The sequence below is a fragment of the Simochromis diagramma genome, unplaced genomic scaffold, assembly GCF_900408965.1.
Source record: "Simochromis diagramma unplaced genomic scaffold, fSimDia1.1 OVJJ01000802.1, whole genome shotgun sequence".
NCBI lineage: Eukaryota > Metazoa > Chordata > Actinopteri > Cichliformes > Cichlidae > Simochromis > Simochromis diagramma.
This window is the reverse complement of record NW_024387492.1, coordinates 20351110-20370068: the sequence shown is the minus strand read 5'-3', so window position 1 is coordinate 20370068 and position 18959 is coordinate 20351110. Positions and strand designations below refer to the sequence as shown.

At 36.4% G+C, this 18959-nt stretch overlaps 1 protein-coding gene across 6 annotated transcripts in view; it reads right to left on the bottom strand.

The window, feature by feature from the left end:
* The window catches only part of LOC120725151 (triadin-like), a 37773-nt gene that overhangs the window by 5836 nt on the left and 12978 nt on the right, over window positions 1-18959 (bottom strand). For 2 of the 6 annotated variants that reach the window (XM_040017867.1, XM_040017863.1), the window contains 30 exons: window positions 17845-18057; window positions 15987-16028; window positions 14604-14729; window positions 14489-14515; window positions 13857-13916; window positions 13473-13499; window positions 10742-12139; window positions 10460-10588; window positions 9446-9649; window positions 9302-9364; window positions 8068-8106; window positions 7730-7789; window positions 7557-7622; window positions 7408-7443; window positions 7234-7281; window positions 7032-7085; window positions 6884-6931; window positions 6502-6786; window positions 6049-6096; window positions 5923-5961; window positions 5709-5741; window positions 5489-5536; window positions 5349-5399; window positions 5201-5248; window positions 4991-5038; window positions 4840-4884; window positions 4577-4687; window positions 4459-4494; window positions 3001-3045; window positions 2880-2906 (listed from right to left, as the gene is read on the bottom strand). In XM_040017867.1, the coding sequence (XP_039873801.1) occupies window positions 2880-2906; window positions 3001-3045; window positions 4459-4494; window positions 4577-4687; window positions 4840-4884; window positions 4991-5038; window positions 5201-5248; window positions 5349-5399; window positions 5489-5536; window positions 5709-5741; window positions 5923-5961; window positions 6049-6096; window positions 6502-6786; window positions 6884-6931; window positions 7032-7085; window positions 7234-7281; window positions 7408-7443; window positions 7557-7622; window positions 7730-7789; window positions 8068-8106; window positions 9302-9364; window positions 9446-9649; window positions 10460-10588; window positions 10742-12139; window positions 13473-13499; window positions 13857-13916; window positions 14489-14515; window positions 14604-14729; window positions 15987-16028; window positions 17845-18034 (3481 nt within the window). In that variant the 5' untranslated portion in view covers window positions 18035-18057. Of the gene's footprint in view, window positions 1-1459; window positions 1493-2879; window positions 2907-3000; window positions 3046-4458; window positions 4495-4576; window positions 4688-4839; window positions 4885-4990; window positions 5039-5200; window positions 5249-5348; window positions 5400-5488; window positions 5537-5708; window positions 5742-5922; window positions 5962-6048; window positions 6097-6501; window positions 6787-6883; window positions 6932-7031; window positions 7086-7233; window positions 7282-7407; window positions 7444-7556; window positions 7623-7729; window positions 7790-8067; window positions 8107-9301; window positions 9365-9445; window positions 9650-10459; window positions 10589-10741; window positions 12140-13472; window positions 13500-13856; window positions 13917-14488; window positions 14516-14603; window positions 14730-15986; window positions 16029-17844; window positions 18058-18959 lie in introns of all 6 variants that reach the window. The other 4 variants (XM_040017869.1, XM_040017865.1, XM_040017868.1 and 1 more) reach the window with 4 other exon arrangements.

The following is an 18959-nucleotide window of genomic DNA, read 5'->3' as shown; positions in this document are numbered from 1 at the left end:
TTTCTGCAACAACCACATCACCCTGCATAATTGTTCAAACCTAATAAAAGCCACTCAGCAGGTGTTGAAATAACACGCCTCAAGAGTGGTGCTCAACAAAGAGTAGCCTTGTTGCTGCTGAGTGTTGTAAAGGGAAAGCACCTTCTCATTCTCAGGATACCAAACACTGCTGTCCACAACAAACCACTGACCTCTCCATAATCTATGGAGAGACTAGTCTGTCACTTGAATAGCCATCGATGGGCAATTGTAAAGCACCCTTTGGTGTTACATGTAACTAGATATGCAGCATGTGCAGGTTTAATTTTGTGAAGAGGCTTTTCATAAACCTAACCAAAAGGAGTTTAGTGACTCAAACAAAGCAAAATAAAAAAGTGACTGAAGAGTAAGTAAATCATCAACTAAAAAACAAATGTGATGGAAACCAAAGTTTATTGGCTGACGCACATCAGAGTTGTAGCTCTCTAAAAGGGGACCATTAACAGCATTTAACACCTATAATAAGAATGAATTGCAGCAAGCTACACAGTACACACGTCTATCAACATTGTATCTAGTTCATAGTGAACCACAGAACTTACAGACTGAATTCTCTTAGAAATCCTTGTTGGTGAAATGTGACGTGAAAATCACCACTGAGAGACACAGTGCACAGAAATAAAAACATTTGGCAAAGGCAAGTCTATGAACACCAGGAAGGATATTTAACTCACATTTTGTTTACTCATGTTGTTGCTTTAATTGCTATTTATAAGGTTGTTTTTCTTCTTGTTTTACTGTTAGTTGATGTTTGCATTAGAGTATCATGACTTTGTTAAGTTGTATAGTTATATTTAACTTAAACGTAACAATGTGTGCGTGCATTTCCCTGCTAAATAAAATATAAGTAACTTAAATCAAATGAAATTAAATCCTCCAAAAGAGATTGATTTCTTTTGGAATTCAGTCATGCATAAAACAAACCATACAACACAAATACTGGCTAGTATTGTCTGTATAAAACGATTCTGGTTTGCTTCTTTTAAGTGAAGTAAAGAAACCAAAATCAAAGTAAACCTCTGAACTTCAGTCTGAACCAAAGAAACCAAACTACTTTTCATCACACCTGAAGAAACAGGCACTGCTGTGTCAGATGGTAGCAAAGTGTGAAGTTAAACAGGGCAGTGGGGGAGTGTTTGTAATCCACTGGATGATTCAATAGGAACAGAACACTAATAACCCAATTTAATGGGTTTTGGTTCATGGATTTAATCAATCCAGCTAAGTATAAAATTGTTGCCATATTCATCAAAGGCCATAATCTCTTTCAATAATTCAAGGCGGCTCAAAAGGCTTGTAATCTTGTCCCAATCAGCTCATCTCATTAAATTCTAATCACTTGTGATCCTAATGTCATTAAAGCCATCGTCCTTTCATACTGAATTATCCATTGGAAAGATGGTGAAAATTTACAGAATACCTCAGGCCTTACAGGAAGCTGTTTTCTCATTTTCTATTGACAACAAGCATATGATACACAACATGAATGACAGAAAACAAAACGATTCATAGCACCACTGTGTTTCTTGGTAATACTTCAAAATGTTTATCCAGTAATTCAAGAAGCTTTATCAGTTCAGCTAACTTCATATACTGTAGCTTACACTGATGCTGGGAAATTACATTTAAAGGCATTATGAGGAAAACAATTCTGAGAGTTAATTTATACATTTGTCGATTTAGCTGTTGATCAGGATTGTGTGAGTGCATGTGCTGATGTACAGACTCTTTTTGTGAAGGGACAGCTTATTCTAATTTCTATCACCCTCCTGAACATTATCATGGCTGCATGATGCAGAATAGCTCTCAACAATCTTTGCTGCCAACAATAAAATTAGCAATCTAAACTCATTCTGCCAGATATGGCAACATGTTTTAGGTATCTTTGTATGAGGGAAAAAATATGCATATAGTAAAACAAGGAATTGAGATTGAAATACACTCCTGCTCCTTTTATCCAGAATTTCAAAAGTATACTGAAGAACAAAATGCGTTGATAGTAGAAAGCATTTTTCTAGTCTTTTATGTTTGTCTGCATTATTTTATTGTCACCAACCCCTGACATGTAGCCATGTCTGCCTCTTCCTTCCTTCTTCGAGAAGAGAAAAAGCAAAATCTCTGATGCATTCAGTCAGATTGACAAGCAAGATGACAGAGAGGAGGGTGTTTACATTGCAGAAGTATTCATATTATTTCGTGCCTAGATGATGATAACTATCTGCCAGCTTTGAAAGAGCGCAGCTTCACATTCAGAACAAGCACAGCAAGGTAAGTACGGCTGATGAGGAGGACAATGGTGTCGATGCTACAGCTCCAAAACCACAATGTCTAGATTTTACCAAAAACTGTCAGTGTGAGGGAAATTAACAAGCGTGTTGCTTAATACATTGTTGATATGGACTATTCAGTTGTCCATATCAACTCAGTAGGTGGGCTCGGCCCCTCGGAACAATATGATAAACTAAAACCAAAAACTAATTCTAAAGAACTCAAAAGTCTTAATTCCCACTAATGCTGTAACATAACAGATGACTTTTTTTTATTTGAAATAAAACTGGATTCTAACAAGTTAACTTTAAATGTATCCCAATACTGACTACCAAGAACTGTTACTGATGTCAGATACCTTACTAGCTCAGAGGTCATATCAGTAACCGAAAGAGAACCAGGAATGTTTAAGTCTCTAATCAGCAGCACTGATAAAGCCTCTTGAATGAAGCACACTCCATTGAAATTAAACTTCTGGAAACACAAATAATTCTAATAAGTGTCAATACTCTCTATGGTGACTGGAGATTATTTACTGTGCATATAGAAAACTTTCATGCTCGAGTACTTACCAGTTTTTGATGCTTGTTTCTCTTTTTCTAAAATTTGCAAGGGGAGAAAGGAGCAGCTGAGCCTTCTGAAATATACACAGCACTCATTAGATTCACTTCTAATTCTACTCTAAAGCCATACCTTGAGTCTCTTTGACAGATTTCTTTTCAGCCTTCTCTGCTTGGCCTGTGAGAGGAGAGACAGCCCTATTACAGCCTGCCAAATAACTCTCTGTAATTGTGGTGTAAATTCAATATTCTTGCAATATTATTCCCTTCTCGGTGTAATACAGCTTGACATGTCTCTAATTAGAACTTTATCATGCATAAAACAGCCCATTTTATTCACATAATCTGCATCTCAGAAAGGGGCGATTTTCCCTGAAAAATGCCAGCAGAGAACATGAGTATGTTTCAAACACATCTAATTTACTGTAGATGGTTTTACAAGGGTACAAACATATACGCTTGCACCTTCTCTTCCTGTGTTTCACTTGATCAGTTTAGCTTCTGAGAAACATGGATGGACGTGAATACTAACAGCGAATGTGAACATTAGACTCTTTCAGAATGAGGCATGACTGCAGTTTAGAAATTCTTCATTTCCATCCTCTAATTAAAAGACATTTTTCAGAGGTGTTTTACTCTCGGCATGAATTCCACCATAGTTAATTTGCCTTCCAATTTATCAAAAGGGTGTACATTCAGACTGGCTATAAGACTTTGTGGTTCAAATTTAAAGAACACAACTTTTACAGAGCTGAAAGTAAAGGCAAGAAAGACAGCTTGTTAGATTTTCCTGTTTTTAACAAGGTAACAAAGATGGCTTGAAACAGCTGAGGGCTACTTCAAGGATATTTGTATGTATCTCAGTGGTCTCCAGAGACTAAAAGATGAATGCTGCTGGCTTTTCAAATCCCCTGTTTTTGTGAAACCAACAGTTTTGTGAAACCAAAAGGTCAAAGCCCTAACTTTCCCACTAATTTTGGAAATCCTTCAGGGAAAACATAAGGTAGACATATTTGTTTCTGAGAGCTGTCCAAATAAAAGCAACAATCATCTCAAGACAATTACAGTATTTATTTATTCATAAACATAAACTAAAAAATGTTTTGTTTTGTTTGGTTTTTTTTATCAGAAAAACAAGTTTGCCCAGTTCTTTATTCTGTGGCTAAATGACTGTAACGCTAATAATGATAAATAATCTAGTCTTAGCTGAATATACACAATGTGTTCTGTCATTCTGGCAGATTATGCACTATAGCATTAGGACACTGGCACAGTGCAGTGCTAATATTGTACTCCAAAAAATAACAATCATATTTTAGACAGTTGTGAAGTTTACATCTGGAGATCAGAGTTGGCAGTGTAGTAAATCTGATCTGTAATGTTGAGTATTGAAAATTAATTCAAATTTGGGAGAGAGGGAGAAGGGATAGAAATGTTGCGCGGTCCCACAAGTGGGACACCTGGTCACTACTGGCATGTTAGCATACTAATGGGTTAAAAGGACTATTGTGCAGTCTCAAAGTGCTGCTAGCATGCTGTAAATAAGCTAAGCTTTAGGGGAAATTATTGCCACATTAAAATATAAACTTACTTTTCTTTGCTGCCAATAATTTTGATCTTGTCTTGGCTACAAAAACAAAAAAATAGTAAAGAACTACAAGTTTTAGGAAAGCTAGATATTTTGGGGCCCTCATGAAAGAAACACAGACCTGGTTCAGATCTGGCAGGTTTCTCCTCGTGGGCTTCAGAGGTTACATTTGCCCTCCTGCCAATGTCAAGTCTCGGTCTCAGTCTGAGTGGCTGTGGACGTGGTTCTGGATCTGTTTGATATGAATTTGAACCAAACCAAATCATCTTAATAAACAGAAATTATAATGCAGGGGTAACTGAGCTAAAGTTGATGATTAAAAAAAGATCTTCAACCGAGAAGAAAATCAAATTTTCATGAACTCGTGCACGGTCTGAGTTTTACCTGTCTTTGCTGTCGATGCCTTCACTTTGCTCCTGATAGGTGCCGCTTTTGAGGGGAGCAGAAACAATTAGTTCCCAATCATCTTTCATGTCGGTAACATGAATTATGATTGGCTTTATGCAAATTAATGAATGTCAGTGAGTGCCGTCACCTGTCTTTTCAGAGGCTGATTTCCTCTTCTGTCTTTCAGCCGCAGGCTCTAACGTAATGAGGAAAAACTCGTGATTAGCAGCCTGAATAATTTGTTTTCTCAGTCAACTATTAACTTCTACTTCACATGAAAGAGAAATGTGTTGGACTGCATTTGATTTTTTTGAAATATTACAAATTTGATGAGATCCTAACGTCTAATCATGTTTACCTTTCTTAGGAGCTGCAGCACTTTTAGTTTTATGTTTTGCAGATGGATCTATGCAAACAAATTGGAACAAAATCCAACAGAATTAAATATATAATGTTTAATTTTCATCATTTATATGTCTCAATAACAACAATAAAGGATGTTTTACCTTTTTTTGCCCCTGCATGAATTCTGATTTTCTCTTTTTTAGCAGCTGCCACTGAAGTAACAAACACATAAGAAGAACATTACACTTTTAAAGGCAATCAAAATGCATTAGAAAGTATAGATCCATAGATACCAGATCACCTTTCTTTGCAGTGTCTGCTTTGGTTTTGTCTTTCAAAACAGCAGCATCTAGTATTGAAAAAATACATGAATTTATGGTATCTGTATCTTGGAAAAAGGTTTAAATATATATGAATATTTATAACAAAGCACAGCTATAATTACTGTGTGTATCACTTCTAACAATGTGAAGTGTGTACCAGTGGAAACACCAAATTATCCAGCTGTATACATGAATTACCTTTCTTTGTTTTCCCTTTGGCTGCTCCTGGCTCTGAGGGGATAATTGCAGTGAAATGCCCATGCCAAGTTAATTTTCTTTAATTAATGCATTCATATAGCACACAGTGCTATTGTACATCACTGTTATGTGCTGCAGCTGTCGTTTGTTACAGTGAATATTCTAGTTAGCTGGCAAATTAAGTATTTAGTGGATGTGGAGAGCACTACAGTACCTTTGTCTGAATCAGCAGCCTTTGTTGTTGTTTTTTTTGCTGAAAATGACAAGACATTAATTACTATCACTGATGTAATTGTGATAAACACAACTTTCCCCAAGAGTTTAACTTCTTAGTTTGTACCTTTCTTTGTGGAGACAGCAATCACGTCCTCCTCAGCAGCCTCTGGTTCTTAAAGGGGAAACAGTTGTAGGTTTATTTACTTTGTAGCATAATTTGAATTATATTAAAGTTTCACAGAAAAATGTAAGATTTTCAGGATAGTGTGGGGTTTTTTTTTTCAAGTGAAATGTATTTATGCTTTTATATATTCATTTATTCATCACACCTTATTCAAATATTTACTTATCAACAACTCTGTTTAATTAGTTGCACTATATTTTTAAGCCTCATTGATTTATTTGATCAGAGTTTTGTGATTTTCCTCCCAAAACCTGTGGAAGGTGAGTAGAAAAAAATCTGTATATTTAAATATTTTTAAACGAATACCTTGAAAACAAGAAAGAACAAGAAAACAAGAACAAGAAACAACCATTTCAAAAGAAGAAAGAAAATAAATAGACATATCCTTCTCACCTTGAACCGGAGCATCAGCAGGCTCAGCTTCAACAGCTGGAGACGGGACCTCAGGTTGGGCAGGAGCTTTTTCTTCTTCTTCTGCAGCTTCTGGCTGTACAGGCTGGAGTGGCTGAACTGGATCTGGTGGAGGCGGCATCACAGGCTGAAGTGGTGGCTGATATGGTTGATACTGTGCGTACAGTGGATGCATTGGTGCTGGCGGAGGCTGTTGCTGATAAATGCCCTGTGTCTGTGGGGCTCCGGGATGGACAGGGTGGGCGGTCAGTACAGGAGCAGAGGGAGCTGAAAACAAAAACAAATACGCCTTTAACCTTACAGCAGAAGTCATTGAGCAACGGAGATTTAACTGTGACTGCAAATAGTACCAAAAAGTGAATACCTGACATGGTAGGAGGAGGGTAAGGATTGTCTGTGACTATGTGATGAACTGCGAGATAAAAAGCCAACTTTAAGCTGGTGCACAGTAAAGTCTTTAATTCAGCCTATATGACAACATTTCAGTGCACTGTGGAGATCCTTGTGCTTACCATACCATCCAGGTGGGGACGGGCAATAAACTGGTGCAGGTCTACAAGGCCCAACTGCAAAACATCAGTGCACATTTGCATTATTCATATAATCCAAAGCAACAGTTTACTGGAATAATACACAAACAAAGTCATATTCTTATTTTTATATTTTGGTATAAATGTTCTTTTAAATCAGGAGAAAAATGTGAATGTTTTATACCTTCTTGTCCAGAGTCTGTGACCTGTTCTTGCTTTTTGGTCTTTGTCTCTGTGAATAAACAAGGTCACATTAAAAAAAACCCAGCAGTTTTATAAATACACTAACATAATTTGCTCTGCTTTTGTAATACAGTGATCATGAATGTGACATATTTGTGGGGAAGTAATTGCTTACTTGTTTTGGAAGCCTTGGGTTTATCTACTTTCTTGGCTTTTTAGAATTGAAAAAGGTACAAATATTTAAATTCATAACGTATATGTGAAAAAGTAATTCTCTCCTGATTAACATTGAGACCAGTTTATGTATGTATTAAATCTTAGTACCTTTCAGAAAAGGAGGAAATCTTCGGATCTTTGTGATTTTCGGAGGCAGGCTGATTCTAGGAAGAGCTGATTACAACATGACTGTGTTTATTACAATATCACAATAAAGGCAAACAATAATAAGCGCATCGTTTTAAAGATCAAATTCATATAAACATAAGAATCAGTGCTACCTGTCTTTTTGGGCTTTTCAGCTGTCTTTAGAGTCTTTACAGTCCTCACAGTTTCCCGATCTTAAAATGAACATAAGGGATAAAAAAAGAAAATTGGTAAATTATCTCTGAATCAAAAAGCTTAATTAAAGTTGCAACTTCATATCCAAGTGATGCAAATTATTCTAATTTTACAGGGTGAGATAATATTGTTCCCTGAATTATTCCCCTGTAGAGCTTATGGGAGGTTACTGTGAAACATAATAATGACTTAAACTTTGTCTCTTGGGAGTTTTGCAGGTAACGTCAGTGAGTATATCTTAAATAGGAACTTTTTATTTGTTTTTTTTTACCATTACCTTTTCTCCTTCTCACAGCAGAAACTCTCTTGGGAGCATCTGAAAATATAAACAAAGCTAAAGCTACAAACTGGAGGAGGAACACAGAGGCTTGTGAAGAGTTACGTACTTATGACACTGCATGCAGCACACAACATGATGCATATCTAGTACAGGTTTATGTTCCAGCATAATCAACATTTATAAACTACAGTTTAAAAATGTTGATTAAAGTGGAAGAATCAAACAAAAATGAGTATAATGTCTACCCTTTATTAAAATGCTTTTTTTGTATTGTTTATATGACACAATGCAATAAGATGCGATATTATCATCACACCCTCCATCTAAAGAATGTATTATTTATACAGTAGAGTTGTTTTTATGCACCTGACTGTGAGGTAAGAAAAACAAAGAGACTCCAGCTCAAATCTCATATGGGATCACTTTTAAGTTTTACATTGAGTTGCATTTTTATTTTCTGTGTCACACAAGGCTTTAAAAAAAAAAACCAATCCACTTGGTTGATACACAGAGACTTAAAGACATGATCTAAATGTTAAACATGTTTGGGTTCCAAGTTACACCCAGTTTCTTATGAGCACCATCACATATTCTACATTCTCTCTGTTGCACCATCTTTACATTAAAATTTAACTACAGCTTGCACAAAGAACATATTTAGTTTTTATCTTGTGGAGAACAGTGATGGTGCATTATGATGCAATATGATCTATAAATCCTCAACAGAAAAAAAACAAGCGTTTCACGTGTGTTGAATATGAACACTGAAATGATATATGGGATTTTTTCTGCTTTTAAGACTAAAAAATACTAAAAAATAATAGTTTTGATTCTGTATGCATCTGAAACAGTTAGAAAGTTAGAAAACTCAATTTGTTTTTTTGTCAAATTACTGAATGAATTAAAACTTGCACAAATGATCAATACAATTGCTGCGTGTAGGAAAATAAAAGAAGTCTAGATACAATGTAATCGCATAAGATAAAACATGCGCTAAATGTTTTCTCACAAGGGTTTTTTTTAATCTATTGCCATATACTGTTATTAGATAATACAGTTTCCACCTCATTAAAATAACTTAGTTTATATGAAATACACTTCATCATTTATTTCACTTAAAAACCTTAGGTACTTTTAAAAAAAAAACAGTACTTTAAATTCAACCACACAGTCTTTCACTGACACTGTGATAAGAAAAATGTACAGCAGACATTATGAAACCATCACAGACCTTTTGCCTTAGCAGTCTTAGTGGGAGACTCTTTGGTCTTTGCAGAGTGCATACAGGGACACACTGGAATCACAAAGCATAAAATTAATGTTACCCTGACAAACAAATATGACAAAGCATTTATAATTCTCCTCAGGTTCTGACCTGTGGGCTCTGTCTTTGGCGCTGCCTCCTCTGGTCCAGGAACAGGTTTGATCACATCCACCGATGCCTTCTCATCCTCATCTTCGTCTTCATCATACTCCTCTTTCTTGTCTTCTTGTTCATCTACAGATTTCTCAGGTTTAGAAATTGGCTCTTCACCTTTGCCCTCATCCTTCTCTTCCGGAGCTGCAGGCCGGGTGGTGCCTGTAAAAGCAGAAAGTGGCTCTATCATAGAATCATGTCACACAACAAGGAAAAAACGAAAGGATTTGAGGTTTTCTACTCTGTTAAGGGCAACAAAGCAATTAAAGAAATTTGAGCAGGATAGACTCTTGACTTTCAGGAACAATATGTGTGATGAAATAAAATAAGCTACAGTCAATTTAAACTTACCACCTTCTACAGAGATTCCAATGACATTTCAGTGTTTTTGGTAAGCTGTAAATTGGCCTCTCAATCTTTCCACTCTTGCATATTTTTTAAGGTGGACAAGCACTGATAGTGTTGCCTGATTAGGGCAGAAATAAATGTACAATGGTAAAACATTTAAATAAAATAGATGCTTTTTACTGCCTACAAAAGGTATACTATTAACAATATTTGTAGAGATAATTGCAAAAGAATTTGAAAAATTAATGAACAAAACTTCTTATAAATTTACTGGCCATATAACCTCAAAATGACACACATAGCTTTGATGCTTTTGAATCCAGTTTATCTGATGTTTCTCTAAGTTTGACTGACCTGTAGGTGGCAGTGCGAGGTCACAGATTTCACAGTCACACATGACATACTGCACTCTTTAATAAATATGTTGTTGTTGCTCATTATTTGTCTTATTTGCATCTCCTATAATAAGATGCTACCTTTTTAAATTATTATTATTAGTGTTGCCTTCTATTCCTACTATCAGGAATACATATATTTCGATTTCATTGCACATTAACAGGTTTTAGAAACAATACTGAACACATTTATGAATCCTTTGCACCACAACAGCTGTTTGATACAAACCTGTTTCTTTTGTTTCTGCGTCTTCAGTCTTCCCTTCATCTTCAGCCTCTTCGAGCTCATCCCCTTCTTCATGGTCTTCATCAGTCTTTGCTGCCTCCTCCTGGACAGTTAATGTTCCTGCAGCAGCAGCTGTAAAAACACAGAACACAATATACTATGACAACTGTGTATTTAAAGCATGAAATATGAAAAACCACCTTTCCTGTGCTGCTTCTAGCTCATTTTTGTCCATCCTTCTTGTGTTTATAAGAACTAAATGTAAAAAATAAAGTTGTACAATACCTGCCATCAAGATTTCACTAACACCATCATCTTCTTCATCTTCATCCTCATCTTCTTCATCCTCCTCATCTAAAGAGCTTGTATCAACATCCTTATCATCAGTTGTGTCATAAGAGTCACTCAGAATTGTTTCTCCAGTGGAGTCCTCATCCGTTTCAAAGGAAATGTCATCCTCATCATCTTCATCACCTAAGACGCCGCTGTCTGTGCTCGTAAAGGGAGGAATGCCAGCTTCCTCCTCCTCTTCCTCTTTGTCATCATCGGGGATGCCCTCTTCAGTGACATCAGGTTTGTCTTGAGCATCTTTGTGTTTAAGGTCTTCAAGGATATCTTTGTCAAAGTCCAGGTCAAGGTCATCATCTTTAAGGTCTTCTTCATCATCTTCATCATCTGCAAAGTGTTCGGAGGATGCAACAGAGATGTCCTCGTCTGATTGGTCCAGCTCCTCATCATCTTCCTCCTCGTCTGTGTCTTCTACAGTTTTTATGTCTTCTTCCAAGTCTTCATCTTCAGCAGGAAGTGGAGAAAGATCTTCTTCATCTTCATCTTCTTCCTCTGCCAGTTTGTGATCAATATCTTCCTCATCCTCACTACCAGCTACAATAGGAGGAAGATCCAGGTCATCGCTAGTGTCTTCTGCAATGACATCATCACTATCAGTAACACCCTCAGCTAGTCTATCATCTTCATCATCTTCTTCATCATCCTCCAGCTCGTCCTCTCCCTCTTCCTCTTCACTGGAAAGAAGTTGATCGTCACTGGTTTCATCTTCATCCTGTTCCTCTTTGTCTTTTTCATCATCTTCATCGGGTAAAGTTACCTCTTCGTCACTGTCTGTCACCCCAACAGGAACATCGGACTCAGAATCAGGAGATACAGCCGACTCTTCATCCTCAGAAGTGGAAATGGGTTCAGGAGAAACTTCATCATCCTCCTCCTCTTCCTCATCCTCCAGTTCTTCGCCTTCCTCCTCTTCCTCATCCTCCAGTTCTTCGCCTTCCTGCTCTTCATCTCCTTTGGCCTCTTCCTCCTCCCCCTCCTCCTCTTCCTCATCCTCCAGTTCTTCGCCTTCCTGCTCTTCGTCTCCTTTGGCCTCTTCCTCCTCCCCCTCCTCCTCCTCCTCCAATTCCTCCTCCTCCTCATCTACTTCTTCTTCCTCCTCATATTCCTCCTCTTCATCATATTCATCTCCATACTCCTCATCATACTCCTCCTCTTCCTCATATTCATCTCCATACTCCTCCTCCTCTTCCTCATATTCCCCTTCTTCCTCCTCCTCTTCGTCCTCCCCAGCCTCCTCTCCTTCATCTCCTTCTTCTCCCTCTGCCTCTCCCTCCCCCGCTTCATCCTCCAGAACTTCAGTCATTGGTGGTTGCTTTTGTGCTTGCATTCCTATGACTATAAAAAATAAAATGGGTTATTCAAATTAAGAGAGCAGTAAAAAGTAAAAATCCCGCAATTTCTCTTTGAATAATATTGTATTAACACAAAAATGGTAAAATTCAAGTGTCACACTTATCAGTGTGACCCATTGGGATGCTAGATTTTCACTACACATTACTATGGATTCATGATAACTATGACGTTGCTATACTGACAAAAAGTGATGATGGTTAAAATTAGTCTATTAAAATAGCAATAATAAAAGTAGAAATAATTAAAATGAGTCAATAATAATAATAATAATTTTGTAAAAGTCAGTGATATATTAATTTTGTACACAAACTATCTTAAAGCTTAAGCAACTATTGTTATTTTTTTGTATATTTTCATTAGTTTCTATTTTTTCATTTCCTTTTGTTAGAGTTTGCTTGTTTCAGTGTTATTATTTGAAATTGTTTAGGTTTAGCTGAGTTTTTATTCGTTTATTTACAATCTTGCTTGTTTATGATCATTACAAAATGGTAGTTCTTGGTCAGGTGCAAAATTGAAATTCAGAATAGCTATTACAACACTTTCTCTCTATTTCTTTCACAGTACATTTGACTTGTGGGTTTTTTTTCAAAGGCATTTTAAAAAATTCAGTATATTTAAATATATTTTCACACTTAGTTTTAGTTTTCAGTCTGGATTTAGTTAAGCATAAACGTCAGTGACTCAATCAGGCCAGCCTGTAAGTCAAGGCACAGGGTAGGGTAAATTAGTGCACCCATGAGCGCACCTCAACGAAGTGGCTACATTGTGTTAGCTCAAATGCTCAAAGGCCAAAAAAAGCTGGAAGAGCAGCACTAAAGGCAGGCTACAAATCAGTAAGCCCTCAGCTGTGTACCCATCTCCACTACCTCACTTAACAAGGTAACACCGGCCAAACTGCTGCTACATGAATGAATCAGACTAATTTTGCCAGTTTGTTGTGGTTAGTGACTTAATCCATGTGTGAGAGAATTTATTTCAGCAACAGAAAAGTGAATTCCTAACAGGCAGTGACCTTACTCAGTCATAGAGTTTAAGTAAGCTAAGGCTGCAGTTGTTGCTGAAAGAGAAGAATAAGTCTGTAAGAAAACGTCCGTAACCGTAAATGTAGTGCAGATAGATGGTTCACTGCCTCATATGCATGGTTTGGCACAGTTCTTTTTTTTAAAAAAAAGGTAAAGGCATGGAGTAAAATTACACTGAAAACGGGGATTAAGGAGAACCTAATATCGGTGATGGGCGTGATAAGTATTCCATTAATCTAAATGAAGTATTTAGCAGTAAAATTGGCAACAAAGTAAAAATGAGAGTTACAGACCTTTAGTTCGTGATGGTAGAAATTCTCCTGCAGCACAGAAAAAAAATGATATATGTAATTAAAGAATTTAAAAACCAAATGTTTCACTCTTAGTACAATTAGTATACCAATTCACAGACACATTTAGTGGAAATTAAGAAGCTCAGTTGTGGCAATTAGCATCAGTTGGTTGCAAGTTAGATGCAAACAATCCTACAATCAGAAGAGCCGCTTGAATCAGTGCAACCAAAAAAAAAGGAGAGACGTAAGATTCTGCTTTTAGTTGACTATTATGATTTTCTTTTGTTTCCATCATTAGTCTGTTATTAGGTGTGAGAACTGAACTTATCATTATTTCATTAAGTTTCATAAGAACATTCTCAGAAATGTATTAATATTGAATACCTTCTGTTTTCTTACTTTTCACCTCCACTTCATCATCCACATCATCCAACCAACTTGAATCTTTGAGATGGTTCATAGATATAGTCAACTTGGATATAACACCATTTCAGCAAACAAGATTCTGTCCCTGCTGGCATCTTTATTCAGGCATGTCTACGAATACCTTCCAACAAACTTTCTTTAAACTTAAATAATTCAGTAAACTATGTCTGTAAAATATGAAGCTTATGCAATGACGTCTGTTGTATCTTCTATTAATACAACAAATCAAAACTTCTAGAAAAAAAAATCTATTTTTTTTCAGAGACACATTAAAAAAAACTTGCAGTACATGTGTTGTTCATTGTAAAGAAACACATTAGTCAAAGCAGTAGCATGCCCCCAGAAACTACCATTTCAGAGTTTTGCTTTTTCATGCGTAATGACTGTTGAAATTACTTTTCCTGGAGGGGGTTTATGTTGGTAGAAGTCCACTTAAACCCCCCAGAGAATATATAATGCAGAGAACAACACATGTAAAGCAGCACAGTGAAAAAGAAGTCCAAAAAGCAGCAAGCAAAGCTTTTCAGTTCAAATTCTACAGCTGGATGATTTAAATGGGATATGCACTCAAAAGCAGAATTAGTACAAACCTTTTTTTCTGACTGCATATAGAGTTCCTGGAGAAGAAGAGAGAAAAGTGAAAACTAGCATATCATCAGATAAATTGCAGTCACAGAATTTGAATATGTTCATAAAGTCATGAACCTTCATCGTCGTCTGGAGCAATTAAGTTGGCAGCAAATTTCACTATTCCTGTGATTATGTTTGATGATTCATCCACGGCATCGTTTACCGCCTTCATGGGGTCTGAGCTGATCTTGCTGAGGCCTCCTGAGCATGAACATTAATACAGGCACACAAACAAAAAGATGTTTTAGTTACTCGTGAAGTTTGACTGGAGTTGTTCACCTGCTTGTTTTTGTACCAAGCCCAACAATTAAGAGTTCCTCAACTCTTATTGTCACATTTCCTCAATACAGACAAAGCTATCATTCCTCTAGAGTGAGGAAATGAGAAAGCATGATGTTCAAACTGGGATGGGGCAACAGGAGCTTAACTTGAAAGGCAGAAATCTGCATTTCAGGAGTTTTTCAATCTTCAATTACAAAGAACAGTAACCGACATTCCAGTTTAACCATCACAAAGGGCTGCAAATATAGAGCATATTGCTGTGCAAAAAGCATTTAAAAATCATATTGACTGTCTTTCATCAAGTTGGTGTTCATAGTTTTAAAAATCAGGCTAACAAGTTTTTTTTTCTTTTGTTCATATTTAAATATTTTTGTTTATCTTTGTTTGAACATCTGTATTTGAATCTGACATTGAATCTGCACATTAGAACTTGTGCAATAAATTCCTTCAAACTAAATTCAATTAAACTCAAAAGACTTGAATTTTCTGACTTGTTTGCAAGCCAATTTGATGAAAGAGGGACCTGCATTCCAAGTGGAAATACCACCAAAACATTGTTCATTTTGGAATTACCTAGATGAGCCTTATCAGATTTTGTTTAACTTGAAATAAAACAGAATTTATACCAAGTAAAGCTAAAATACGCACTGGGAAAAAGGAAAAACAGAAATGCAGTGGAACACAGTTTGGTTTAAAATCCGAAGATTTCAGGAGAGCTTGAGTTTCTTACTCTGTAGACAGAGAACACTGATACTTGCAGTAAATAAATCAAGCATACCTGAATTTCAAATATTCAAAATAATTTTTGGAAACAGAAAATGTGTTACTTTTACAAATATTGTAATTTTTTTGAATAATAACAAAACAAATACCACCTAAGAAACCAAGCAGGAATTAGTCCACTTCACTTATAGAACCTCTTCTGACTATAAACTACTCTTAACATGACTGAACACCTAGAAAACAGACAGAATCAAGCATGAATGCAGTAATAGACAAAAAGCAGCCTTTAGCCTAATTTATCATCCCTCTACAGGTCCAACAAGGCTGTAAAGGACTTTCTAACATTGACGGCTAACATTACCAGTCAATGTTAGGGAGTTAGTAGCTGTTTTTATTAGTGCCCTTAGAAGAAGTGTCTGTTCTGATGATTTGGTAGCAGATATGGTGCCTTGCCTCTACGCCCTGAATCCTTAAAAACCCTCCTGGGTGGGTGACCTGGTTGGATGAAAAACACAGTGGCAATAAGTAAAGAATTTAAGTATAGTGATGAAGCAAAGGAAAACAAAGAAAGTGAAAGGAAAGGAAGGGTCGTGTAAGCTGAAGTATTTGTGTTGACATTAAGGTTATTTTAAACTAAACTAAAACAAAAAACTGAAAACAGAATGAATTAACTAAAATTAAAGTAAAGGCATTGGAGTAGAAATAAAAATAAATGAAAAAAAACTAGACAGAATTTTTTTTTTTTTTTATCACTTTTCACTGTAAAATTGTCAGTGCCACAATTTTAAGTTGAATTGAGGGTTAAAAACATAATTGATTAACAATACTGTGAAGTGGGGAAATTGGTTGGGTACTACTGCTGCTACTATCCCAGATTCTTTTGCGTATGAGCGTTGGGTTAGAACACAGCTTAAATTAATAGATTTCCAAGCATTGCTTTTTAATATAGTGATGACAAAATGACCCAATGATTGTTATTTGGTGGTGTTACTGTTACATATGAACATATGAAGAAATTAAACTAGCAAGCTTTATACCAGTTGTTCATAATTGCAGACATCTAACAGTGTGTGGTAAGTAAATGCATTCAAATAAAATCAGAGTTTAAAAAAAAATGCTTCAAACAACAGAAGTATCGGAAAACTGTGAAACGACTTTACCAGCATAATCTTTTGTCCTTCCCATGGAAGCTCATTCACTCATAGCGGTATGAAGGTTCATGAGATTTTACAAATGATAAACACTGAAGGCACGTCCAACCAGATTAACAACATATTCACACACCTTGAGGTACATGTTGTTGCTATTATTAAACTAGCCTTATCTTTGGTTTAAGATGCCAAAGATCATTTGTGTAAATATGAAATGAGCTTCATCTCACGATAAACCTTATGACCTGTTGAAGAAAAAAGTTGAACAATAAACAATAAATGCAAATATAGATTGCAATAAAAACTTTGACCTAGTGCAGATAAGGCACCCAGGTACTGTTGGGTTCCCTTTTTTTTTTAAATGAGGCAAGACGAATAAACTCAAAGTATAAGTTTTCAAAATTTACAGAGCAGTTGAAGGTTGAGGTTAAAACCACGTGCCAACCAGACAAAGGGCATCACACCAAAACAGTAAACACTTTTATTATGAGACACATGAACAGAACATTAACATGATTGGTTAAAAAGTTAGTGAGTAGCTGTAGTTTAGACTTGGCTTTTCCCTTATTTGGGACTTGGTCTGGCTCTTGGCTCATCTTACATCTCCTGGATTGGAGAGCTCCCTGTAATGAGAAGAACTACAACGCTGCCCTACCTGCACACACAGACACCAGAATTTATGACCTCCAGTACTTTTCTAGACCAAGCTTGTGTTGTGTGGGTGTGCCATCATCTTTCAACACTCAACTCTATATTGGCAACAAAACATAATGTATAATAACAGATAAAACATAAATGTATGAAAAAAAATGAGGTAATTGTGGAATACAAAATAATGAGGTATATTTGCATTAAAGTTAAAAAGTAAATTCTTCACAGTATACTGGTTCTCAGGGTCATGCTTACTTATTTGTTAATAGTTATTTGGCACAGCATACTATAGGTGAACCTATGTAATGAGACATAATTTCTCTAATTTGCTCATATACTGCTTAGAAATTTCCCTCTTTATCACTCCAAAGTGAATACAGTTATTGCAGCTGCTTTGGTCATACCAGTCCCATTTGGTTGTTCATTGATTGACTTCCTGCATTAGCAAGTTTACCCTCAAAATATCATTTTCAACTCCACAGGAAACTGAAAGGCTGCTGATACTGTACCTGAAATGGTCTTGTAGTCCATGAGATCAAACATAATGACGAACACACAAGACCAAGTAATGATAAGAGCCAGAACCAAGATCCAGGCCAGCGGGGAGCTGAAAGTAGAGTAAAAGTCATCTGTAAAAGATTTCTTCAACACCCGCATAGGTGGTGCCCCAGCGTCTCCATTCTTGTGATCGAGGACCATGGTTGTAGTGGTCGATGTTCGTGCTAATGAACAAAATATCAGAAACTTTGGTTAGTAAAATATGCACAGCACCTTTTTAATTTTTTTTATCCCTAATATTCTAAGAAAATTAGTAAAATCAGAAGCTATGAAAACAAAACCCATTGCTTTATTTAAATACACATTACAAAAACTCTTCACTAGGAGCTACTGTTGGTGCAGTTACAGCCTGGTTTGCCACTTATAGCAGAGGTGAGAAGTAAAAAAGTACAAATACTTTGTAACTGTACTTCAGGTTTAAACTATTTGAGGGAAATTTATTTTTCTTAGCATGTACATCTCCAAGGATCAAAGCAATGTAAGCCTATATAAAGGAAACAATGATGCACAAAACAGTCTGACTGGCTGAAATGTCATTTTTGGTGCAGATGTCTTAAAGTGTTGGTCGTGAAACTTCAGCACAAAGAGAGTAATGGCTGGGAGCCTGGTTTCTCCAGCTTCCTCCCACAGTCCCAAGCTTTTTGTTTGCAAGTTTAACAAGCAATTCTAATTTGGCCAAAGGTCTGAATGTGAGATTGAATGGTTGCCTCTGTGTGTTAGCCAGCCATAGAGCAAAGTGTTCATGGTTTACCTTGGCTGTCCCCTAGGAAGGTTTGGATTTGCTCCGGTCCTGTACGATTCAGATATGAGTGGGACAAAAGTCATCCTGGATGTTGATACTGATGTGGAGTGGGTAATGTGTTAGAAATAAAAGAATGCCATCTTGTTTGATCTAAATTGTCAAACTACAGAATGCTGACTTTAAAAAACATCCTGAAAAACCAAAATTTTAAAAAATGATATAAATGGTAAATGGCCTGTATTTGTATAGCGCTTTTACTAGTCCCGCCTAGGGACCCCAAAGCGCTTTACACACCCAGTTATACACTGGTGGAGGCAAGCTACA